The 21,062-nt window shown below is 32.3% G+C and overlaps 4 protein-coding genes across 5 annotated transcripts; 2 read left to right on the top strand and 2 right to left on the bottom strand.

Annotated features, from left to right (window-relative positions):
- Positions 1 to 635: 635 nt before the first annotated feature.
- On the top strand, positions 636 to 7,703 carry LOC114393974 (diacylglycerol kinase 7-like). 2 transcript variants are annotated; one of them, XM_028355505.1, is made up of 13 exons: positions 636 to 744; positions 877 to 1,285; positions 1,692 to 1,814; positions 2,250 to 2,387; positions 2,472 to 2,557; positions 2,844 to 2,931; positions 3,501 to 3,576; positions 4,129 to 4,211; positions 4,475 to 4,545; positions 5,467 to 5,544; positions 6,151 to 6,238; positions 6,435 to 6,551; positions 7,258 to 7,703. In XM_028355505.1, the coding sequence occupies exons 2-13, from the start codon at positions 950 to 952 to the stop codon at positions 7,414 to 7,416; spliced, it is 1,443 nt and encodes a 480-aa protein (XP_028211306.1). In that variant the 5' UTR covers positions 636 to 744; positions 877 to 949; the 3' UTR covers positions 7,417 to 7,703. The 2 variants fall into 2 exon arrangements, with proteins under 2 accessions (XP_028211306.1, XP_028211305.1); XM_028355504.1 differs by having other exon boundaries at positions 636 to 750.
- A 1,448-nt stretch (positions 7,704 to 9,151) lies between these two features.
- LOC114393189 (glutamate receptor 2.5-like) lies at positions 9,152 to 11,376 on the bottom strand. The gene is made up of 2 exons (XM_028354454.1): positions 10,207 to 11,376; positions 9,152 to 9,785 (listed from the first exon to the last, which is right to left on the bottom strand). The coding sequence occupies exons 1-2, from the start codon at positions 10,484 to 10,486 to the stop codon at positions 9,724 to 9,726; spliced, it is 342 nt and encodes a 113-aa protein (XP_028210255.1). The 5' UTR covers positions 10,487 to 11,376; the 3' UTR covers positions 9,152 to 9,723.
- A 2,434-nt stretch (positions 11,377 to 13,810) lies between these two features.
- On the bottom strand, positions 13,811 to 15,975 carry LOC114392353 (glutamate receptor 2.8-like). Its single transcript, XM_028353462.1, has 4 exons — positions 15,606 to 15,975; positions 15,158 to 15,482; positions 14,657 to 15,066; positions 13,811 to 14,404 (listed from the first exon to the last, which is right to left on the bottom strand). The coding sequence occupies exons 1-4, from the start codon at positions 15,936 to 15,938 to the stop codon at positions 14,033 to 14,035; spliced, it is 1,440 nt and encodes a 479-aa protein (XP_028209263.1). The 5' UTR covers positions 15,939 to 15,975; the 3' UTR covers positions 13,811 to 14,032.
- A 2,154-nt stretch (positions 15,976 to 18,129) lies between these two features.
- On the top strand, positions 18,130 to 19,843 carry LOC114392512 (small nuclear ribonucleoprotein E-like). The gene is made up of 6 exons (XM_028353676.1): positions 18,130 to 18,277; positions 18,368 to 18,394; positions 18,480 to 18,542; positions 19,065 to 19,143; positions 19,235 to 19,280; positions 19,376 to 19,843. Exons 1-6 carry the CDS (start codon positions 18,236 to 18,238, stop codon positions 19,383 to 19,385), a joined length of 267 nt encoding a protein of 88 aa, XP_028209477.1. The 5' UTR covers positions 18,130 to 18,235; the 3' UTR covers positions 19,386 to 19,843.
- Positions 19,844 to 21,062: the final 1,219 nt, after the last annotated feature.

Raw genomic sequence — 21,062 nt, 5'->3', positions numbered from 1 at the left:
CAACCGTGTGCTTGTCCTATTTTATTGAATTGAACATGGAACGATGCTTAAATTAGTTTTGGGCATGGAGATAGTTGAGTTGGCAGCCACCTCTAAGCAACAACTCATCAAAATTACAGTATTTAACTAAAATAAGTCTCAACAGTCAACATGTACAGATTTGAGAGTTGTGAACTATCTTATTTAACAAATTTGATTCGTTAATCCTTATATTGTCATATCTTTAGTGTTGTTTTTGTTTATTTTAGACGACTTTTTTCTATTAATTTTCTTGTACGTGTTTTCTTTGTTCCACGAGAGTCTGTACGTTTAATGTTATTGTATTGGTCGAATCCTCTCGTGTCACGGTGTGTTTGTTAACACATTTAGTGATTCATGAGATTAGAGAAAATGAAAGATTTTATTCAGATCTGGATATCCCTTACGAAGGAATGGAACCGGTACGTGTATTGCTATTATTCATTGAACAAGTTATTACACCATTAACGTAAATAAGTGCTTAAATTCCATAGAATGAAAAATTATTTTGTCACGTAGAAAGTATTAGAAAAAAAATTATACAACCCAACCAACCGGTAACATGAGAGGGGATTTTGTGATTTTGGAAACCCCACCCACAACACAAGAAAAAGCATTTCCACGAAGGCATTGGCAAACATTAAAAGGTAAAGTAAAATTGGCCTTCCAACTCAATTTCCTCATTGGACTACTTCGTCTTTGCCTGCGCACTGCCAAAATACCACAGTCAGAGTCAGAGACTCCTCACGCATACACATTTTTACAATATTCTTATTTATTTATTATTATTATAATAAAAACAAAATAAAAAAAGAAGCAGATTCCTCGTTCCTCTTTCCGATTTTACATTTCTTGCAGAGGCCAACCGGGGGGTTTGTCTCAGAGAAGAAAAGAATCTCGTCGTCGGAAAGAAGAGAGACCGAGAGCGAAGATGGCTTCGCCGTCGACCACGGGTGACACGAACAAGATTGCGGTTCGGTCGTCGCTCGTGGAATCGTTTCGCGGCTGCGGTATTTCCGGGATCCGAATTGACAAGGAGGAGTTGAAGAAGCAGCTGACGATGCCGCAGTACCTGCGCTATGCAATGCGTGATTCCATTCGGCTTCAGGACCCCGTCGCCGGCGAGTCCCGCTACATCAACCGTGCCGAGGGCGAGGACGCCGCCGCTCCGCTCTGCCCCATGGTCGTCTTCATCAACCCCCGCAGCGGCGGCCGCCACGGCCCCGCCCTCAAGGAGAGACTCCAGCAACTCATGAGTGAAGAGCAGGTACTCGTACTATTACCACTCCTTTTCAAATTGCTTTCGCGTGTTTTAATTTAAATTTCTCTGTTGCTCTACTCCTATAGTATGCATAATTGTCGCTGAACAGAGGAAATCGTGAAATTCGTCTGATCTGGTTAGAGAGTGTGAAACTACTGAACATGAGAGAGGAAGTATCGTTTTGAAGGATTCTACTAGTTGTATAGACACTGCTATTGCTTTCAGAATCACCATGTCCTATTACATGTTTTTTTTTTTTTTTTTTGTAGTTCACTTGTATGTGAAATTTAAGTTACTTTCGTGGATTGCTGGTAGATGTGGTTTCGTTGTTTGAATTTTTACTTCTATTATTTTCTGTAAAACTTTGCTCGTCTTTCCGTGTTTTGATGGTTGTTTGGTTGTACGGCTGCAGGTTTTTGATCTGTCGGATGTGAAGCCTCATGAATTTGTACGGTATGGATTGAGTTGCCTGGAGATGTTGGCTGGTCTTGGTGACTCTTGTGCCAAAGAAACTCGTGAAAGAATCAGGGTTATGGTATGTTCATAAAAGAACTGGAATATACATTTCAATACACATTTGTGTAATTGCATAAGTTGTTGTGATTTGTAGTTTCTTACACCACATGTTATCTATATATTATGTGCCAAACTTGGCTTCCGTGTTTGGTTTCTTCCTGTTGTGCATACTTAATTTAAAAAATTGGGGGAAGTTATTATGATCAGAAGAGGAGTAGTTATTTTATTCTATTTCCCCTTCTGAATAAAACTGAAATAGATGAAGTATGATGATTGACAAGTGAATGGTTATGTAGTTATTTCTTTATTTTTTAAATGAAAAATGTTATTTTGTGTCAAGATGCATGTCAGACATGATGGAGATAATAATAGTATGTACAGGATTAAAAAATTAGATATTATATTACTATATTTGACAATCACGTTGGATGAATGAAGCTGGTCGATTGAACAGGTTGCTGGAGGTGATGGTACAGTTGGTTGGGTATTAGGATGTCTAACAGAACTTCGCACACAGGGTCGGGAGCCAGTTCCCCCAGTAGGTATCATACCACTGGGGACAGGCAATGACCTGTCTAGGAGTTTTCATTGGGTAAGCCTCCATATGCTTGAAAATTATGGGTTAAATGAATGCTGGGTCTACTATGCTAATCCGTGTCTTTCTAATATTTATCAGGGTGGATCATTTCCGTTTGCATGGAGGTCTGCAATTAAGCGAACTCTTCAAAGGGCTAGTAACGGGACTGTTAACCGTTTGGATAGGTATTGTGTGCTTCCTTATTGTTTATATGTTTTTCCTTTAAAGAGTTAATTTTGATGGTGGATGTGAAGTTGCGCTGAACTAAATGAGTTTGGCTTTCAGCTTTTGCCATTATTAGTTTCACATATAGTATGAGGACCATAAAATGAAAATTTATTCTGCATCTTCTATGGATAGACTTCTAGAATTGTGAAATTTGGGTTTTATATAGAGATATACTTTTATTCAGTTCTTTTTGCTTTGTGGCTCATATATATAAAGTTGGTAAAATCTAGTTTTTCAATACAGTTGGCGAGTTTCACTTTCAATGCCAGAAGGTACACCTGTGGTCCTACCTCATTGTTTCAAGCATACAGAAGAGTTCTCTCTTGATCAGGTTGTGGGTCTGGTTTCTCATATCATTTAACTTGTTTTAGCACTGTATATGAATTGGTTAGGCTTGTTTGTATTGACAATGTTTTCTTGAGCATACATAGAGTATTTGGTTCCCAAATGCATGTCCTTCATATATAGGTAGCAAAGGATTAGGTTAGTAGTAATCTTTGACAATGTTTTCAAGTTTTCATGAAATCATAATTACTTACTAAAATAACGAATATCAAAAATAAATTTTTCAAGTGCATATGTTGACTCACTAGGGCATGAATTATTCTGTAAATTCTAATCATAATATTTATACTTTTATAAAGCATGTGCCCCATTATTTATTTATAATATTGTCCTTGTCAAGTCTTTCTATAGATTGCATTTCATTTTGTACATGAATGGTTGTTTCTAGTACACTCAACTTGCTATGAAGTGTTAAATTTGGAACAGGCTGCAAAGTATAATTTGAATCAGTATGCAAATTAATTTTTAATTTTTTTCTCAATTCTTGCTGTCCAATTTATTAGCATAATTTTTTTTATTATAATATACAAAGTTTCTCATGCCTGCTCTGTGCAGGGCTTTGAAATTGATGGAGAACTACCGGAGAAGGTTGCAAGTTATGAAGGCGTGTACTATAATTACTTCAGCATAGGTAGTTTGTTCTGTACATCAGTAGTGTCATTTTGTTCCTAAAATGAATATTTCTGGAGTTTGTATTATTTTATCTATTTTAGATTTTTAGTGCTTTAGATGGTGGCTGAGTTAATCATTGAGATACTATATGCCAGTTGTATGATACATTATTTTAAAGCCAAATTTCTTCCTGCTTGGTATTGATGTATTCTAGAGAGACATGTCAAGAATGGAGTTGCTGACTTATCATGCATGTTGCTCATATTTTTAATGTCTGAAGTTTGGCTTTTGGGCCTGCAACTATTTTGTGCAACAATGGCTTCTAAAGCTTAAGCAAGATGTGACCATGCCTTTGGGATTGCCTCACTGAAGTGAATTGAGAATTCCTTTATACCTGAGATTTTTTTGTTTTGGTTTTCTTCATTTGTTTATGTGTCTATGTATAATATAGAAACTTTAAGATGATTCAAATTTCTTGGTTTAGGGTGATGGTAGGATGGAAATGTTTTCAGATAGCTCAATTGAATCTCTAATCTGTATATCTGAGCATTCATAGAATATCCTGTTACAGGAATGGATGCCCAAGTGGCTTATGGCTTCCATCATCTACGCAATGAAAAACCTTACCTTGCCAGTGGTCCAATTTCAAATAAGGTATCTATGGAGATGTGGAATGTGTTTTATAAATTACCTTCTTGCTTGCTTGCTTGCTTCAGTTTACTTAATTTGATGTTACAGTTTTTTGAAGGTATTCTATTTTTTTTCTTTATGCAGCACTGTATTTGTCATTAACATTTTAGCATAGGTGTAGGTGTTAACAGTCTAATAGCTACCATATCTCTCCTAAAAATGATATGATAGATTTTAGTCAATAATGGACTGTGATCATTGATCAATCCATTTCTTTTTGGTTGCAGATTATATACTCGGGTTACAGTTGCACACAGGGCTGGTTTTTCACACCTTGCGTTAGTGATCCAGGTCTAAGGTATGATATGCCAGCTAAAGCAGTTTTATCCTTGTGATAAATCAGAAAAAGCAAAGTACTCCTGTGATAACTTTTGCTTCTTGCCATATGTGCAACAGATATTACTCTTCATTTGAAAAAGATTATTTTACTATTGCAAGAAGAATTGTTCTTTTCTTACTGTAAAAGAATTAGAAGTTCTACCCACCCTCCTGTCTTTGGAAAGGGATTTTTTTCCCGACACAGTGAGGAGTTTCAGATCACCTGTTTGCGGATGGATACTCACATGTATATGTTAGGTTAGGTCATATGCAAGTTGCGTCTATTTCTCTCTATTTTTTATGGGACCCCACTTATTCAATGACTATCAAGAGAGAGACACACACAAATGAGAGAATCCATATCCCATTTGTTTAATTTGATATGATTTCACCTTTTGAGTGCAAGTTGAATATAATATTTATGCTATTAAGCATGGAACAACAGTGATGTGATTGCTTGTGTTGTGATTCTTTTAAGTACTATCCAGACTTGCCAATAGCTTACTATAGCTGCATAGTAGTTTGTAACTTCCCCTGGCCGTTATATGCACTGCCATGGTGTTGCACTTCACTCTAGTGGCATTTTGCGGCACTATAGCATCACTATGCTGATGGTGTCCAAAATCCTGGGAACTACCTCCAATATTAACATTAGAGGGGCATTTGATGGAGGTAATTTTGGGATTTGGGTAAAAAGAATTTCAGCTTGTAGAATATTCCTAAATATTGGCTCTCCATATATGTTTCTGTTTGCACTACTTTTATGTGTATTTTTGCCTTAAGAAAAAAAAATTCTGTATGGATATGTTTTGTGTTTTCTATAATAAGGGAAGATGTCTAGCTTAATAGCTAATTAGAATATTCCTCCTTGCTATATTCTTAAAATCCTCTATGTCATTAGGGGACTTAAAAACATTTTGCGGATGCATATCAAAAGGGTCAATAGCTCAGAGTGGGAGCAGATTGCAATTCCTACAAGGTACATTTCTCATCCTACAGTACAGTTGCTGCTGGTGCCTATTATTAACTGGTAAACAAAAGACAGGCTGAAAGATACCCATTAGTGATCAGTTAGGTGTCTGTTAGTGAGGGAGTTAGTTTGGTTAGTTGGACAGGCCCAGACTCATTGTAGAAGAAAAAAACATTTTGCCTATAAATAAAGAGGGGGAGGTTGAGAGAGAAATCATATTGTCATTTGAGAAAGTATTAGACACTTAGAAAGTGGGGAGAGCTGTAGTGTCTCGCGAATATCCAGGGAAATCATTCATTTTTTATCTTTTAACCATAGCAGCCTTCTACCACATTGGCACAACAATTGGGATTTAGGTTCATCAATAAAAATTCATTATTTCCTTTAGATTCTGAACCAGTTCTATCACAGGAAGTTTCCTTTTACCATTTTTAGTTGCTGGCAAGTGTGCATATCTTCCTTGTTAATATTTGACTTCTTGTTGTAGTTCTTGGAAGTTCTAATTACTTGAAATTTACTGCCTAGTGAATGTAGTAAGAGTCACAACTCAGTCTCTTTCGTGAAGTTTTTGGTTTGGTCCATTTTGCATGATATGGTTATGTTATTTCCTTTCAGTGTAAGGGCAATAGTTGCTTTGAACCTTCATAGCTATGGAAGTGGAAGAAATCCATGGGGTAAACCAAAACCAGATTATTTGGAAAAGGTATGTTGCCTAACATAATAACTCATTGATGTGATGATATGAAAGCATTCAATCTCATGTTCCTTCTATTTTTTTTAAAAAATCTAGGGATACATATTGTGTATAGCTGAATATAAGCTAACTAACTTGATGAAACTGTTAGTGTTATTCAAATTTAATCATGATTGACTGAATGGACTTATTGGTGTACTTCCAGAGAGGCTTTGTTGAAGCTGATGTTGCCGATGGGCTCTTGGAAGTATTTGGTTTAAAACAAGGATGGCATGCATCATTTGTTATGGTTGAACTGATCTCTGCTAAGCACTTAGTTCAGGTACCACAGTTTATTGTTTATGTTCTTGAGTGAATTGCTTACTTTTCAAATTAAAAAATTTTGAACTTTAGATTCCCTGATTGCTTTTGCTGAGAGGTTGTCACATTCTAAATAATAACTGCTTGTGTTATTTTCTAGTTGCTTTGCCTTGTTGGATTTGAAGAGTCTCATACTATTTTGCATCTGTGTTGATCGTTTTCACTTAGTATAATCTTGTCATGACAAGATCTAGCAATAAACTCTGCCAAGAAACTTAGTATATCTTATCTTGACCCCCCTCCCCCAAGTGTCTTTCTGGGAAAAGGTGGTGTAAAGCCACTCACAAGGAAAAAAAAACTAGCCACTTTATTGGAAATTCATTAACTATATGTCAGTGAAACAAAATATATCGGCTGCAACTGACTAGTGAAGGATGACAGCCTTATTTGCAATACAGCTTGTATCTAGTGTTACCGGACTAACAATTTTAAACTTCATATTGAGTTCACTTCCAATTTGACGTGAAAACCTTTTTTTTGCCTGCCAATGTAGAGGGTTCATTCTCTTTTCTTTTGTATGGAATGTGTTGACAAATCTGATCATATCCCATCTCTCTGAAAGTGAATGGTCTTGGTCTCTATTGTTTCTTTATATTGCCATTATTTACATTGTGAAAATTTGTCTTTCTCAATGACCAGCCCCACTGGTTTCTATTTATATCTTTCAGGCATCAGCTATTCGATTGGAAGTCAGAGGTGGACAGTGGAAAAATGCATATATGCAAATGGATGGAGAACCTTGGAAACAACCATTGAGCAAGGACTTCTCCACATACGTGGAAATAAAGAGGGAGCCTTTCCAGTCACTTGTTATCAGTGGGAAGTAATTTATAGGTGGTTGGCTGTGTTCCATAGCTGGGATTCATGAAAGGCTTGTGTATTATATGTATTCTCTTAGGTATTGGCTCTCCATTACATGGAAAGTTTGATGTTGTAAAGAATTAATCTTCTTTTGTTTTATTGAGAAAATCTTGTTATGATTAGTGAGTGTAATTCTTTGATGGTTTCCATGCCTGGTGTTAGTCATGGAATGCATGTGTATTCTATGTAAACTTGGGCATTGAAGCTCCATTATATTTATATGGAAAAATTATTATGCAAAAAGTTCATTTTTTTTTTCTTCTTTGCTAGTAAAATCCAGTTTACATTATCTTTAGAGCGAGCAATATTACTAGCTATTGTGGAGTTATTGTTGTGGAAATAAAACTTTTTTCCCCTAATAAAACCCCTTTTACACTTTACATAATCTTTAGAGCGGGCAATGTTTTCACTCATTTTTCTTTCATGGGAGAAGCCTCGCAGTCCTAGAGAGGAAGGGGAGTTGTCAGATGGGAGCAATGGTGTGATCGAGAGAAATGAAAGAATATCACATTTTTTTACTAAACTATTAACTTGGTATTATTTATTTATTTAATTCAATTTGACACCTCTTCTTAATAAAAGATCTATTTTAGTCCTTTATTTTAAAAAAAAAACTTCTGTGACTGTTCATCAATTGAGGCTGACACATTCAAGTATTTTTGAAAGAAAAAAAAAGGGAATTAAATTGAGTGCAAAAAGGAAATCCTAGTTTAGGAAATTTTTATGTGGGCGGTGACGTTGATTCAAGAAGGTACATTGGTTGGATTGGAAGAAAACATTTTGTAGGGATTGCAAGTATGGTACGGACGGACCCAGAAGCTCTGACATGGTTTGGAGAACTGTCCCCCCGGAAGCTCTCTTCAGCTTTTGATCCAGTGCTCTCCGTCCTATAGCTAGTTTTTTTTTTTTTTTTTTTTTTTCTTTTTGTATTTCCCCTTGTACCAAAAAAATCACAAAAAAAACAGCATATTTTTTATGCCACAATAATAATCAAATAATTACTAACAAATATTCAATAAAAAATCTATCTTTCATCTTATCACAAAGTAGTCTTGTTACTAAAATATTAAGTATACAAAATTAAAAATAATTTTCTTTTGTATGGTGTATTGTCTTTTAATCTTGATTAATTTTGTTAATGTTATTCGTGATTACAACAAATGTTATAATATGTTTTCGTATCTTGATAATTATAATATTTTTTAATCAATCTAATGATACCTGTTTGCATGAAATTTAAAAATAAGATCTTCAATTATATGAAAATAAAGTTTAACAATTAGATATTAACAAAGTAAATAAAATTGATTATACAATAACTAAAATTTAATAAAATATTATATTTAGATAAAATCTCTAATAAAGATAAAATTACTACTAATTAAGCGAAAAATAAAATAAAGTGTTACATCTGTGTCCACTAAAAAATTACTCACTTGCCATTGAAATCTGACACCACAAATTTCTCATAACACAGCCACTAACAACTTTCGCACTGTAGCCTGTAGGCCCCATTAAAAATATTCAATATTTAATTAATAATATTCGGTGAATGAGCTTATTGGTGGTTGTATAAGTAATTTTAAGTACTGATAGATCATAGAAAGATTGCCACTTGAGTTTAGGCTCGTAACCGTTTTAACAAAATAATAGTCGAATGCCATTTAAGTCGGTTTGAAATGAACTGCGCATGTAACTATATACAATGCGATCACATAGATATAACAAAACCCTAGCAGACCCTTTCAGTTATGATTCAATTTCTAATCATATGCATGATGTATGCATTTACATATATATGTTTAAGATCCAATTGAAGGCCAAAAAGTGCGCAAGATGAGTGTTGACTGTTGTAACAGATATAATTCTGCATGTTAAACTAAAGTTCGGACATAACCCCCCTAATCAAGCTTGTTTGCGAAGCCATACATAATCTAATCTGCAAGGAATCTTTGAGAAGATCTTGTTAAAGGACCTCTATTCTGTGTATTGAGTCATGAGTTGGATGAACACTTGTTTTTGCAGAAGGTGGAGTGGTGAACAAATACCTCTGACTGTATGCTTTAGCTATCAAAATGGGCTTTTCCCATATAACAGTTTCCGAGACTAATAGAGTTATTAAAGTAGCTATTCCGGTGATCAAGAACAGCCCTGAAAAGCTATGAAAGTTGAGACTTGGAGTAGCGGAAGAAATTTCCGCAGACGGGTCTTCTCCTCCAATATCATCATTCTTCCCCAAGTAATTTTCCTCAATTTCTTTCATTAAATCACTTTCAGTCTTCTTCAATATGGCTCTCGAAAAGTAAGCCGTGAGATTGGAGTTTAAAGGGAATGCCTGATAAATTAAATAAACACCCATAACTAGTTATAATACTATATATAGTTTAAAAAAATTAACTAAATTCCTTCATTTTTAAAGCAAGACACACAAAATCAGATTTTGTAACTAACAACTGATAGACTAATGAATTAGTTACAACTTCTATATTTTATGTGTGTTTAATTAATATACTTTAAAAAGAAATGAAACTAAACAGAATACAATAAATGAAAATATATAAGATTGATGGAGTGGTTAAGAAAGAAAAATAAAAAATAAAAAAATCACATGTTTGATCTCTAACTAACAAAAAAATATGTCGATAAAAAATAAAACAGAACAAACACAGTAAACATTCTGTTATGTTCTGTTTAGACACCAAAGATAAGGCTACCGTAGATTGTTCAAGAATGAGAAATAGAGAGGAGGCACTTACAAAGGCAGGACACTTCATCGAATATAGCTGCAACACCACCACCTTGGCTTCCAGATTTTAAAGCCTTATAATACTCAGCACTGTTGCTATATGACCTCAGCTTGGATGGGTCAAATTTAAATTGCTTAAATAACACATCTTTAACGAAAGACCCAGTTTGATATCCAACATAATAACCCTCCCCTTTTCTCAGAAAACGGGGTCTTAACTGACCAAGGTCATTATAGAAGTCAAGTTTGCAGTGTAACTTTGCATAAGCACGAACGCCAATAGAAGCCATACCATCAACACAAATCTCGAGCAGTTTTTGACGACTACTTGTCAAAAATTCAAAATTAATACAGTAATTAATCCATACATAAATTATACTCCCTCTGTCTCAAAATAAGCATCATCCTAAGACAAAAGACAATTTTTTATTTCGGTACATAGAAAGATGTCCTGTCATAACTAACCTAGTAGCCTGATTTTATATTACATACCCTAAAATATCCTTTAGGGGAACTGAAATATGTAAAATGACCTACAGTTGAGATGTTATCTTATAATCCAATATCTAAGAAAAAGTCATCAAAAACATGTTAAAATTACAATACACATGCTGAACCATCATACAACTCACTAGAAACAATAGAGAAAGCTGACATGAGGGGACCATAAACTCCACTAACAGGAATCCTTGTAGTCCCCTTGCCAGCCCAGTAGAATTGAACCAATGAAATATTTAGCAGCACCACTACCTAACCCATCTCCATCTCCATCTCCTACATAGTGAATATTTTCATCATGTTCCATCACCCTTATATTCTTTCCACGACGATTAACATGAAAACAATGTGAATCTGCAATAATAGAAAGATGAAGTTAGAAAATTTCTGCCAAGTTAAACAAGGTGAAGCAATCATTAGTTCTACAAGCAGCTTAATCACGTAAAATTGTTGTAAGAATGGTCACTGCATACAAATTTCAGGAAAAAAATATTATCAACAGTCAAATTTTTTTAATTGTACAATCATATTCTTCAGTGCAAAATTTATCCAATATGCTATTTTACAAGAGTTGAACCACAAGACTTATAACAAATTCATAGTTAGAAAACTTTGGATCGAACGAATGATCCATGGATCCCTATATATTAAGAAGCAACTTTTGGAACGTGAATAACTAAAATTGATTTCTATCATGCAATTGAATAATTTTACAATGGAATTAACAGAAAAAAAAAGCTTAAAAAACTCACCTAAACTTGCTATAAATGTTGAGAGTATGTAACGATACTGCTCGTTGTCATTACTCTAAATCGCCTAAATTTTAATTTTTAAATAAAATTTTTGTTAATTTTCTTATAAAAAATGAAAATAAATTTTCACAATATACATTCATCTAATAACACACAATTACTTATATATATATATATATATATATATATATATATATATATATATTAACTCAGTTTATATCATTCCCATCACAAAAAGTAAATTAGTTCATACATATAATTAAATATGTGATTTACATCCTCAATTAAAAAAGAATTATAGAATTAGTTATGCAGGAGTTGATTAACAAAATTCAACTCTCTCCTAAAATAATATCACGTCGGTTTAACGACTTCACAAAAGAATCTCACTTCATATATTTTATTGTTGTCCATTTATTTTTACGAACGAAAGTTCACAACCTTCAAGTAGTAACCACAATTGCATGAAAAAGGTCATGCGATGTAAATAAAGTGAAGGAAAATAACAATGATTTTCCAAAAATCATTTTTATTTTAAAGTTTTAAAGACAATTTTGCAAAAACCTTGTTTAAAATGTTGAGAGTATTTACAAAATAGTTACTACCTCCTAAATGATGATGGTTTTTTAAAAATCAACTTTAAATATACGGCATAAATTTATATTTATACATAAATCATTTTCAAAAATAGAAAATTTGTCCTAATGACTACAAGTCTAGCTACAACAGTCCACAATTGCTGCATTTTTCAGTTATAATTACTACGTGGTGAAGTTTATGAATTGGACCTTGAAAATGACGTGACTGGCATGGATTGAGAAATTTGATGGTTCTGACTTGCATCGTTTATCTATATATATCAAAATTGAAATATATTTTTAGGGGTGTTTTATATTTTTATTGAATTCTCTCTTTCAAAATCATACTTTTTGTATGATATAGTTTTTAATTTACTTTATTTTTTAATTAATCACGCATAATTTCTATATTTGAATTATAGTTAAATTAGTTAGATTTTTATAAGTTTATAAATAATTTTATCCATTTATTTATATTTTATACATTTAAAATACAGATTTTTTACTTGTTAAAAGTATTCTTTTTAATATGATGTACTCAGGACAAAATGTAGATAAGTCAAAACATTACACACATGCAGATGGTTACACATACAGATTCTGTATATAAGGCATTTTCGCAGAAAGATAGAGCTCTTATTTCCGTGGTGAAGATATGCTCTGCGGTTCTTGTCAGCGAAGAGTTCAATCTTCTAGCCAATGCCAATATCCGTTGACAAAGTCACTGAACAACCAAATGAGTATAAGACAAAATATTTTCATTTTTATTTCGGTACATAGATATTTGATATTTCCACGCAAGTTACAAAAGAGAGAATCTATAGTTGAATATCACATATATTAATTAATTATTAATACATTACAAAAATTATTAATTCATATAATTTTAGAATGTAAATTAGCAGTCATCATGGTTCACATCATGAAATAATTTTAGAATAGAATGTTATGAATTGAAGCGCTTATTAATTAGGCAGGTTAAGATACTCTTTTATTCATTCTATTTATTTAATTTAGTTTTTTATTATTAAAATGTTCATTATAATTGTTTTTATTAAAATGTTTAATATAATTCTTTTTGTCTTTTTTCATTAACAATGCTAGTCTTTTAGTGATGTGTCCATTTTTTATTGGAGTAATAAGTCAACATCATGAGAAAAACAGAAAGAACAACATTACATATTTTAACAATTAAAAAATTATATTGAACATTTTAATAATAGACTGATCAATTAAAAAAATTAAAAATGTAGAAATACCAAAAGAGTAAAAAAAAATGCTATTGACTAATTAAAAGAGTAATTTAGTCATTAGTTGGGCGAAACTATTCAAATAAATTGGTATTGCAAATGTCATAATCCTGCAATCCTGACGAGACAATCTCAGTGCACGAAGTTGTCTTAAAGTTTATTTATTTTGAAAAAAAAAATACTAAAAAAAACTCATTTAAAAGTAAATAATTTTCGAAATTAAATTTTAAGTTTGAAAACAAATTATATTATGATGTTTGTTAAAATCGATTTTTTAATTAAAAGTCTAAAATAATGATAACTTAATAATTACTTTAGTCATTAAAATTTGAATAACAAAAGAAAATCAAAGTTAGAAAAACATTTATTATTTAATTTTTGAATGAAGATATGTTTTATTAAAAGAAAACAAAAATAATTCTTGGAATCAAAGAAGGAAATTTTTTGAAATTTGTTTTTGAGCATGAGAAGTAGAAAAGTATCTTCATCATATTATAAGGGGATATGATAGATGGAAATAAATGTAAGAGATCCAATTAAAGTCCAAAAAGTGCGCAAGATAAGAGTCTGCATATTAATAATCTTCAACTAAAGTTCATACATATGACCCCCTAATTAAGCTTTTTCCTCCTATTATTTTTGCCATATACTATATATACACACAGACGAGTTCTACAAGTTTGCCAAGCCATACATACATATATACAGAATTTAATTTCCATCTGCATGCAAGGAAATCTTTGATGAGAAGGGACTTATTAAACGGCCTCTATTGATCCGTGCGTTGAATCTTGAGTTGGATGAACTCGTGTTTGTGGGGAAGGTGGAGTGGAGAACAAAAACTTCTGACTGTATGCCTTGGCTATCAAAATCGCCCTTTGCCAAATAACAGTTTCTGAGACCAATAGCGCTAATAAAGTAGAAATCCCTGTAATCAAGAATAACCCTGCAAAACTATGAAAGTTGAGACTTAGAGTAGCAGAAGAAATTTCAGTAGACGTCTCTTCTCCTCCAATATCATCATTCTTCCCAAAATATTTTTCCTCAATTTCTTTCATTAAATCACTTTCAGTCACATTCAAGATGGCCCTCGAAAAGTCAGCAGTGAGATTGGAGTTAAAAGGAAATGCCTGAAAAAAATAAGAATAAAATAACTAATTACAATACAAACGATAAATGCAGTCATTGTGTGTGTGTGTGTATATATAACTGATATGATGTTAAAAAAATTAACTAAACTACTTCATTTTTAAAGCAACACACACAAAGTCTACTATAGTTTAGTCTTACAAGAAAAAAACAACCGGCATCAAAGAAAATGAACCGAAACAGAAGATTGTTCAAGAACGAGAATTATTAGAGAGAGGAATTGAAGCACTTACAAAACCAAACCCAGCATTTCTATATCTTGGGCCCGACAAGATGTAATTGGATCCGTATTCTCTAAGGTAGACTTTAAGGTAGGGCAATTCGTCGAATATAGCTGCAACACCCCCACCTTCGCTTCCCATTTTTAAAGCATCATGATACTCAGAACTTGTGTTGTATGCCCTCAGCTTGTGCGAGTCAAAATTAAATTGATGAACCAGCACATCTTTAACGAAAGACCCGGTTTGATATCCAACATAATAACCCCCTTTTCTTAGATCATTTACGTTCAGAAAACTGGGTCTTAACTGATCCAAAGTCAATATAGAAGTCAAGTTTGCAGTGTAACTTTGCATGAGCACGAACGCCAATAGAAGCCATACCATCAACACAAATCTCGAGCAGTTCTTCGCCACTACTTGTCCTGAAAATACAAATCGGTAATTAAGCACGTGTACATAGATAAACTATAGAAAATTAAAACATTAATTAACATTATATGTATAATTAATTACTTTCAGGAAGAATGGCTTGTGAAATTGGAAACCATAAGATGGTTGCAGGGCTAAGCTTTGCTCGATTTGGCGAACCCTCGTGATCAGGAAGAGCATTTACATTTCTTTCCATGATGAGTATGGAAAACCCTATGAAGGTAGAGATGATGACTATGCTCAACCAAAGCTCCCAGCTGAATGGTTTCACGAAAATCCACATGGCTTGTTGCCTCCCATGTTGAGCTGGTACTAACATTTTAACTCCCGAACCTGTATATGGCAGCGTGAAATCTACGAAATTTGAACGGTTCGCCAGAATTGTTACATCCCCTACCACAACATCGTACTGCTCCATCGTATTTTTTTCAGTAAAGAAACAAATAGAGTCATCAAATTCTGTCTTTATTTTGATCTAAATAAAAAAGGCATATAACAAAAATATGAATGAATTTACTAATAATTAACTAACCTTTGCTGGGATCTGATGGAGAAGTGCATCGTATGTTCCAGAAATCTCACTTGATTCAATACCATAAGGTTGTTGAATATGAAGAGAAACCTTGAAAGGTAAGCGGGTAACAACGGCATTGAAAACATCCATGCAATATCCAGATACGTTGTACTTTTTTTCATGAGAGTCCGAAGGTACTACATCCACAAATTGGCGGAAACCATCTTTCTTGGGTACCCCTACTCTCAACTTGATCGGTGTTGCATTTGACCCATTCCCCGTTTGTGTCTGTAGCAGCACAAACGAAAAGATCAGAAAACGAGAGAGAGAGAATGAAAAGCACTTAGCCATCGTATAAGTAGCAAAAGTACTTTTTTGACTGTGGGTACACTCTCGTCGATTCCCTCCTCTTTATATAGAGAGTTTGAGTTGGACACGAATGCTTTTGCTTCTAACGAGTAGGTAACCGTTTTATTTTATATGTACTTATTAAAAAGTTTGACAAGTCTTATTTGAATATTATTAATATACAGTTATAAATATATCATCAACGAAATACACATAAAATAAATATAATTAGCATTGTTTCAATATTTTTGTTTATTCAAAGATTGACCAATCATTAGTGAATCTTGATGAAGAAGTCGTCAATATGGAAAGAAAAGAAAAAAGATATGGAAAATAAACTAAATGTATCTTATAATTTGAAATAACATACTCAATTTGCTTACTTCACAACTTTAAATATGAAATGTCAACAAACTGAAAAATTGACGAGTGCTAGGAAAAGAAAAAGGTGCTATACTAAAAAGAAAAATGTGTTATACCTAAACTAGTCATATTTTTAGAACTTTAAATATTTTTATTTATTTTTAAGAGTACTATGAAACATTCTTTAACTAGTTATAATTTATTGAAAAATATAAAATTAGAAGAGAAAATTATTAAATATGATGTTAGACACGTAATTTCATTATTTTAATTAAATTTTAACCAATGAAAGAAAATATATTTAAAAGAGAATGTTTTTTTTAGAAAAAAAGAGAAAGTGTTAGTTGTGTGTTTTTAGTGTCTATTTTTATTTTTTATACATTTAAAAGTTAATATACAGACTATTTATTTATTTACCGATTGAAAGCATTCCATGGATATGAAATAGTCAGCACATAGTGTAGAAAAGTCAATATTTAAAGTACGCATGTGGCTATATGCGATACTTATTTCAAGGCTACCTATAGATAGACAGTAATGTGTAAGGCATTTTCGCAGAAAGGTAGAGTTCTTATTTTCATAGAGAAGATAATGAAGATATATTACGGCGGTTCTTGTCAGAAAGACTTTAAGCATCCTAGCCTTTGACCAAACAACCAGACGAGGGAAAGTAAACCAAACATCCTAGCCTTAGTTAATTGCCTCGTCGCTTCAAACCCTATAATAATAAAATAAATGGGTAATGAGAATGTGACCATCATGCTATCAAAATCGTCGTCCTCTCCGCAACTTAAGTGCTCCAAGATGTCAATTGACCATATTAAGTGGAAATAATCAAGAAACAAAAAAAAATAAAATTCTGGCTATGAAGAATTTGCCACCGTTTGTCGTCGACAACGCAAACAAAAGTTGTTCAAAGAAATTAAAAGTAAACATGTAAAATGGAACCGATAAAAAAAAATATGAAAGAAATTATTGAATTGTGAAGAGTTCATAGTTACCATTAAGGCACTTACGGATTATCATTGTGGTTATGGATAATTATAAGTGAAACTTGATAGATTAATACGCAGGAAGAGCTGTTATAATTTTTTTTTAAATAATATGTAGTAATTGTTCATATAGTTACCACTGACGGATTTGTGGAATATCAACATGAACTCTTCACAATTGAACTTTTTTTTTTTTTTTATAAAAATATTTTCATGCATATAAGTAGGAATGGAATCCTAACTAAGATCCTTAAATAAAATACTTAATTATTTTCTATACATAAGAATGAATATATTATACGAAAGTAAAATTATTAATGAATTAAATCGTCTTGAATTCATAAAAGAAAATTTTACATTAGGTAAAATAAAATAAAACAAAAATAGTATTATACTATTATATAAGCATTATCATTTTCTTTCGTATTCATCATTAGTTTTTATTACAATTATAAATTTAAATATCCACAAATATTTTTTATATAATTAATGTAAGTCATTTTTCTTTTGTGAGGGAAACATATTTTTAAAAGAGAAATGAGTAATTTTAGAATTTAATATAAATTATTTTTATTAAAATGAAGTATATTTTTCAAACAAACATTTATATAAATCAAAATAATATAAAACTTATAAATTAAAATAATATAAGACTTATGTAAATATAAAATTATTTGAATATACTACAGTATTCATAACCATATTAATACATTTTTTTAAATATTTATATACATATTTATGAATGAGAAGTACATTAGAAAATAATAATCATAATATCTATAATACAATAATAAAAATATTATATATAATTCATTACTCTTTAGTCGTTAAAACTCTGGTGGAGGAAATTACACATTCACTTCAGTCAGTCTTTACGTTTTAGCTGTGTACCTCTGCTCTCACTTCCTTCCTTCCTTCCTTCAATTGTTCTAACTCTTAGCAGCCATGGCGAGCACCAAAGTTCAGAGGGTTATGACTCAGCCCATTGTACCATTCTCACATGCCTTTTTGCTTTCAATTTTATTTTTGCTGAAACTCTAACCTAACCTAACCTCATTCCCTTCATGATTTTGTCAGAACTTGATTTTCAGGTTTCTTCAGAGCGTAAGTCCTCTCCCACTCTCAGTCTGTTTGTTAATTCCGTCTGGGTTTTCCCTAATTCCCCTTACTCTAATGTTAATTTACTCAGAAAGCACGCATTCAGATTTGGCTATTTGAGCAAAAGGATTTGAGGATTGAAGGCAGAATCATTGTGAGTCTTATTTTTTATGCTTGTTTGTTACATGGGTGTTCATCAAAATTTTGTTTTGTCGACTTTAAAATGTCTTGCGAGGAGATGAAAAATCTTCATCACACGGAAAGACCTTGTGATGTTTTTTTTTAAAAAAAAAAAAATTGTGTAAATACATATGTGTTCTGTGATTATCATTGTATTGGATTGTGAGGGAATTTAGTTTAACAGTGGTGTTCTGTTGTTCCTTTAAAAAATTTCTAGTCATACACTTAAATTTACCCAGCACTATTTATTCCATATTGTCAAAAAAGTGTGGATTTTCCTCACGCATTCTGTGATTTGAGTTCATATGATCATGTCTAAAACATTGTGATCTAAAATTTGTTGACTTCAGGAAATTTTGTAAACTTTTTCAGTTCTTTGGGGGAATTAACTGTGGTAGGGTAGTTGTATACAACATACCGTTGTTAAAAATATTGGTCATTTGAGCAATTGAGCTGTTAGTCTAAGGATAATGTGATTTTATTGTTTTTCAAATAGGGTTTTGATGAATACATGAATTTGGTTCTTGATGATGCTGAAGAAGTGAGCATCAAGAAGAAGAGCAGAAAGACATTAGGTATGCTTCGGTTTCTCAAATTTTGTTTTATGTGTGTTTGCCATTCATGCATTTCTGAAGGATTTTTATTTTTATTTTTTATTTTTATCAGGGAGGATCCTTCTTAAAGGAGATAACATAACTTTAATGATGAACACGTAAGTGAAATCAAATTGTACTTTCATATTTCTCATGATTTTTTTTTAAAATTAAGTGAAACAATTCTCTTACAATTTTTTCTTATTAATTCCAGGGGGAAATGATGAACACTCCAGGACAGTTGTAAACTATATTCCCATCAAACAAGAAGGCATAATTATCTTTCCCTTTGGTTTGTATTCATCTAACAAACTCTCAAACCAGAAGCTGATGATTTTATGATTGAGGAAGTATAGTACCAATATTACAACATTTCCCTCATTTGTTGGCTTTCTTCTTTTATTGTTTATTTGGTATCTTATTCAATCCTTTAGAGAAGTTTGTTAGATCGATTTCTTTGGATGTCTTTTTATTGTATTTGCCAAGGTTTTGCAAAAGGCAAAATGTCTATTATGCAGGATGTGAAATAGTGCATTTTGATAACATTCACTTCTATTGATTTGGACTGCTTCCAAATACTGAGTCTGTGACAATTACTAGAAGATGACCTCAAATATGGAATAGTTCTAATAGCATTTATGGTGAGGAAGTTGCACAATTAATATATTGATATATTCTAGTAGCTATTCTTGAATTTTCCTTCTCATCATCTTATTCTCTTAGGCTATGCTACAGTTGGTAGAAACAGAAATGAAATGCTAGGGGATGTAATGGAATCTCATCAGTTGTCATTGTTTGAATTCTTAAAAGATGGAACTGACCGGTTGAACTCTGTTGAGTCTATTCCATCTCATTCTATCCAATGCCCAGTTTTTCTTCTCTAATTTGGGAGGACAAAGCTAACTCATTTATTTTTGAATAATTATTAAATTATGCTTTTGTCCTTAACCCTGCATAAAGTGGGTAAGTGTTATCCCCATAGTTCATGGTTGCTGGCTCCTTGCTTTGTGGCTTTATCATTATTCACTTGTTCTGATTCTGATTCCTGATTTTCTTCTTCCGCGGCTAGGTATATCCTCATATGGTATATTTCCTCATTTTTGGATTTGTTCTTGTAATTTATCTCTCCATTCAAAACACATACATCTCTCTCATGTTTGCCTTTGTGTTTTTTTGTGTTTGTCACCTTTGGCATAAGATTGCCGTATTACCTATAGACTGTAGTCAATGGATCTTATACCAAATTGTTAATAAAAAAAAGGGCTTAAATACATTTTTGGTCCCTTCAATTTAGCACTTTTTTCGATTTTGTCCCGGTAAATTTTTTTTCCATTATAATCCTTGCAAGATGTGTTTTTTTGTTTTTTGTCCTTAACGTGTTTTAGATAATGCTTTGAACAGTGGAAAAATACTTTGAATAGAGGAAAAAGCATTATCTAAAGCACTTTAAGAATAAAAAAAAAACAAACACATTTTGTAAGGACTAAAATGATTTTTTTTAGGGATGAAAATGAAAAAAAGTGTTAAATTGTAGGGACTAAAAATGTATTGAAGCAAAAAAAGTCATGTGATTTGACAAAATTACGAGTGTAATCATTATTTGGTAGGCATGATTTAGATAAGCAAAAATTTCTGTATAGTTATTTTGAGTCTCCATAAATTTCAGTAATGATTCCTTTCTGAGTTTGCAGTCTGTCCATAGCTCCATATGCTTGTAAATGAATTCTTTTTGTATTCATTGCATTATTTACTGTATTTGGGATATGGAATTTGTTGTCTCTAACCAAAATTCACTGTTTGGTTATCTTGTGTGATTTTTGTGTTGTTTTGGCGTGCTATAGCATTTTGTGTTTCTTATGTAAATTTGAAACTGGGTTTAAAATATTTTCATCACATTGACT

This window comes from Glycine soja, chromosome 17 (assembly GCF_004193775.1).
Source record: "Glycine soja cultivar W05 chromosome 17, ASM419377v2, whole genome shotgun sequence".
NCBI lineage: Eukaryota > Viridiplantae > Streptophyta > Magnoliopsida > Fabales > Fabaceae > Glycine > Glycine soja.
This window is presented reverse-complemented; position numbering and strand designations above follow the sequence as displayed.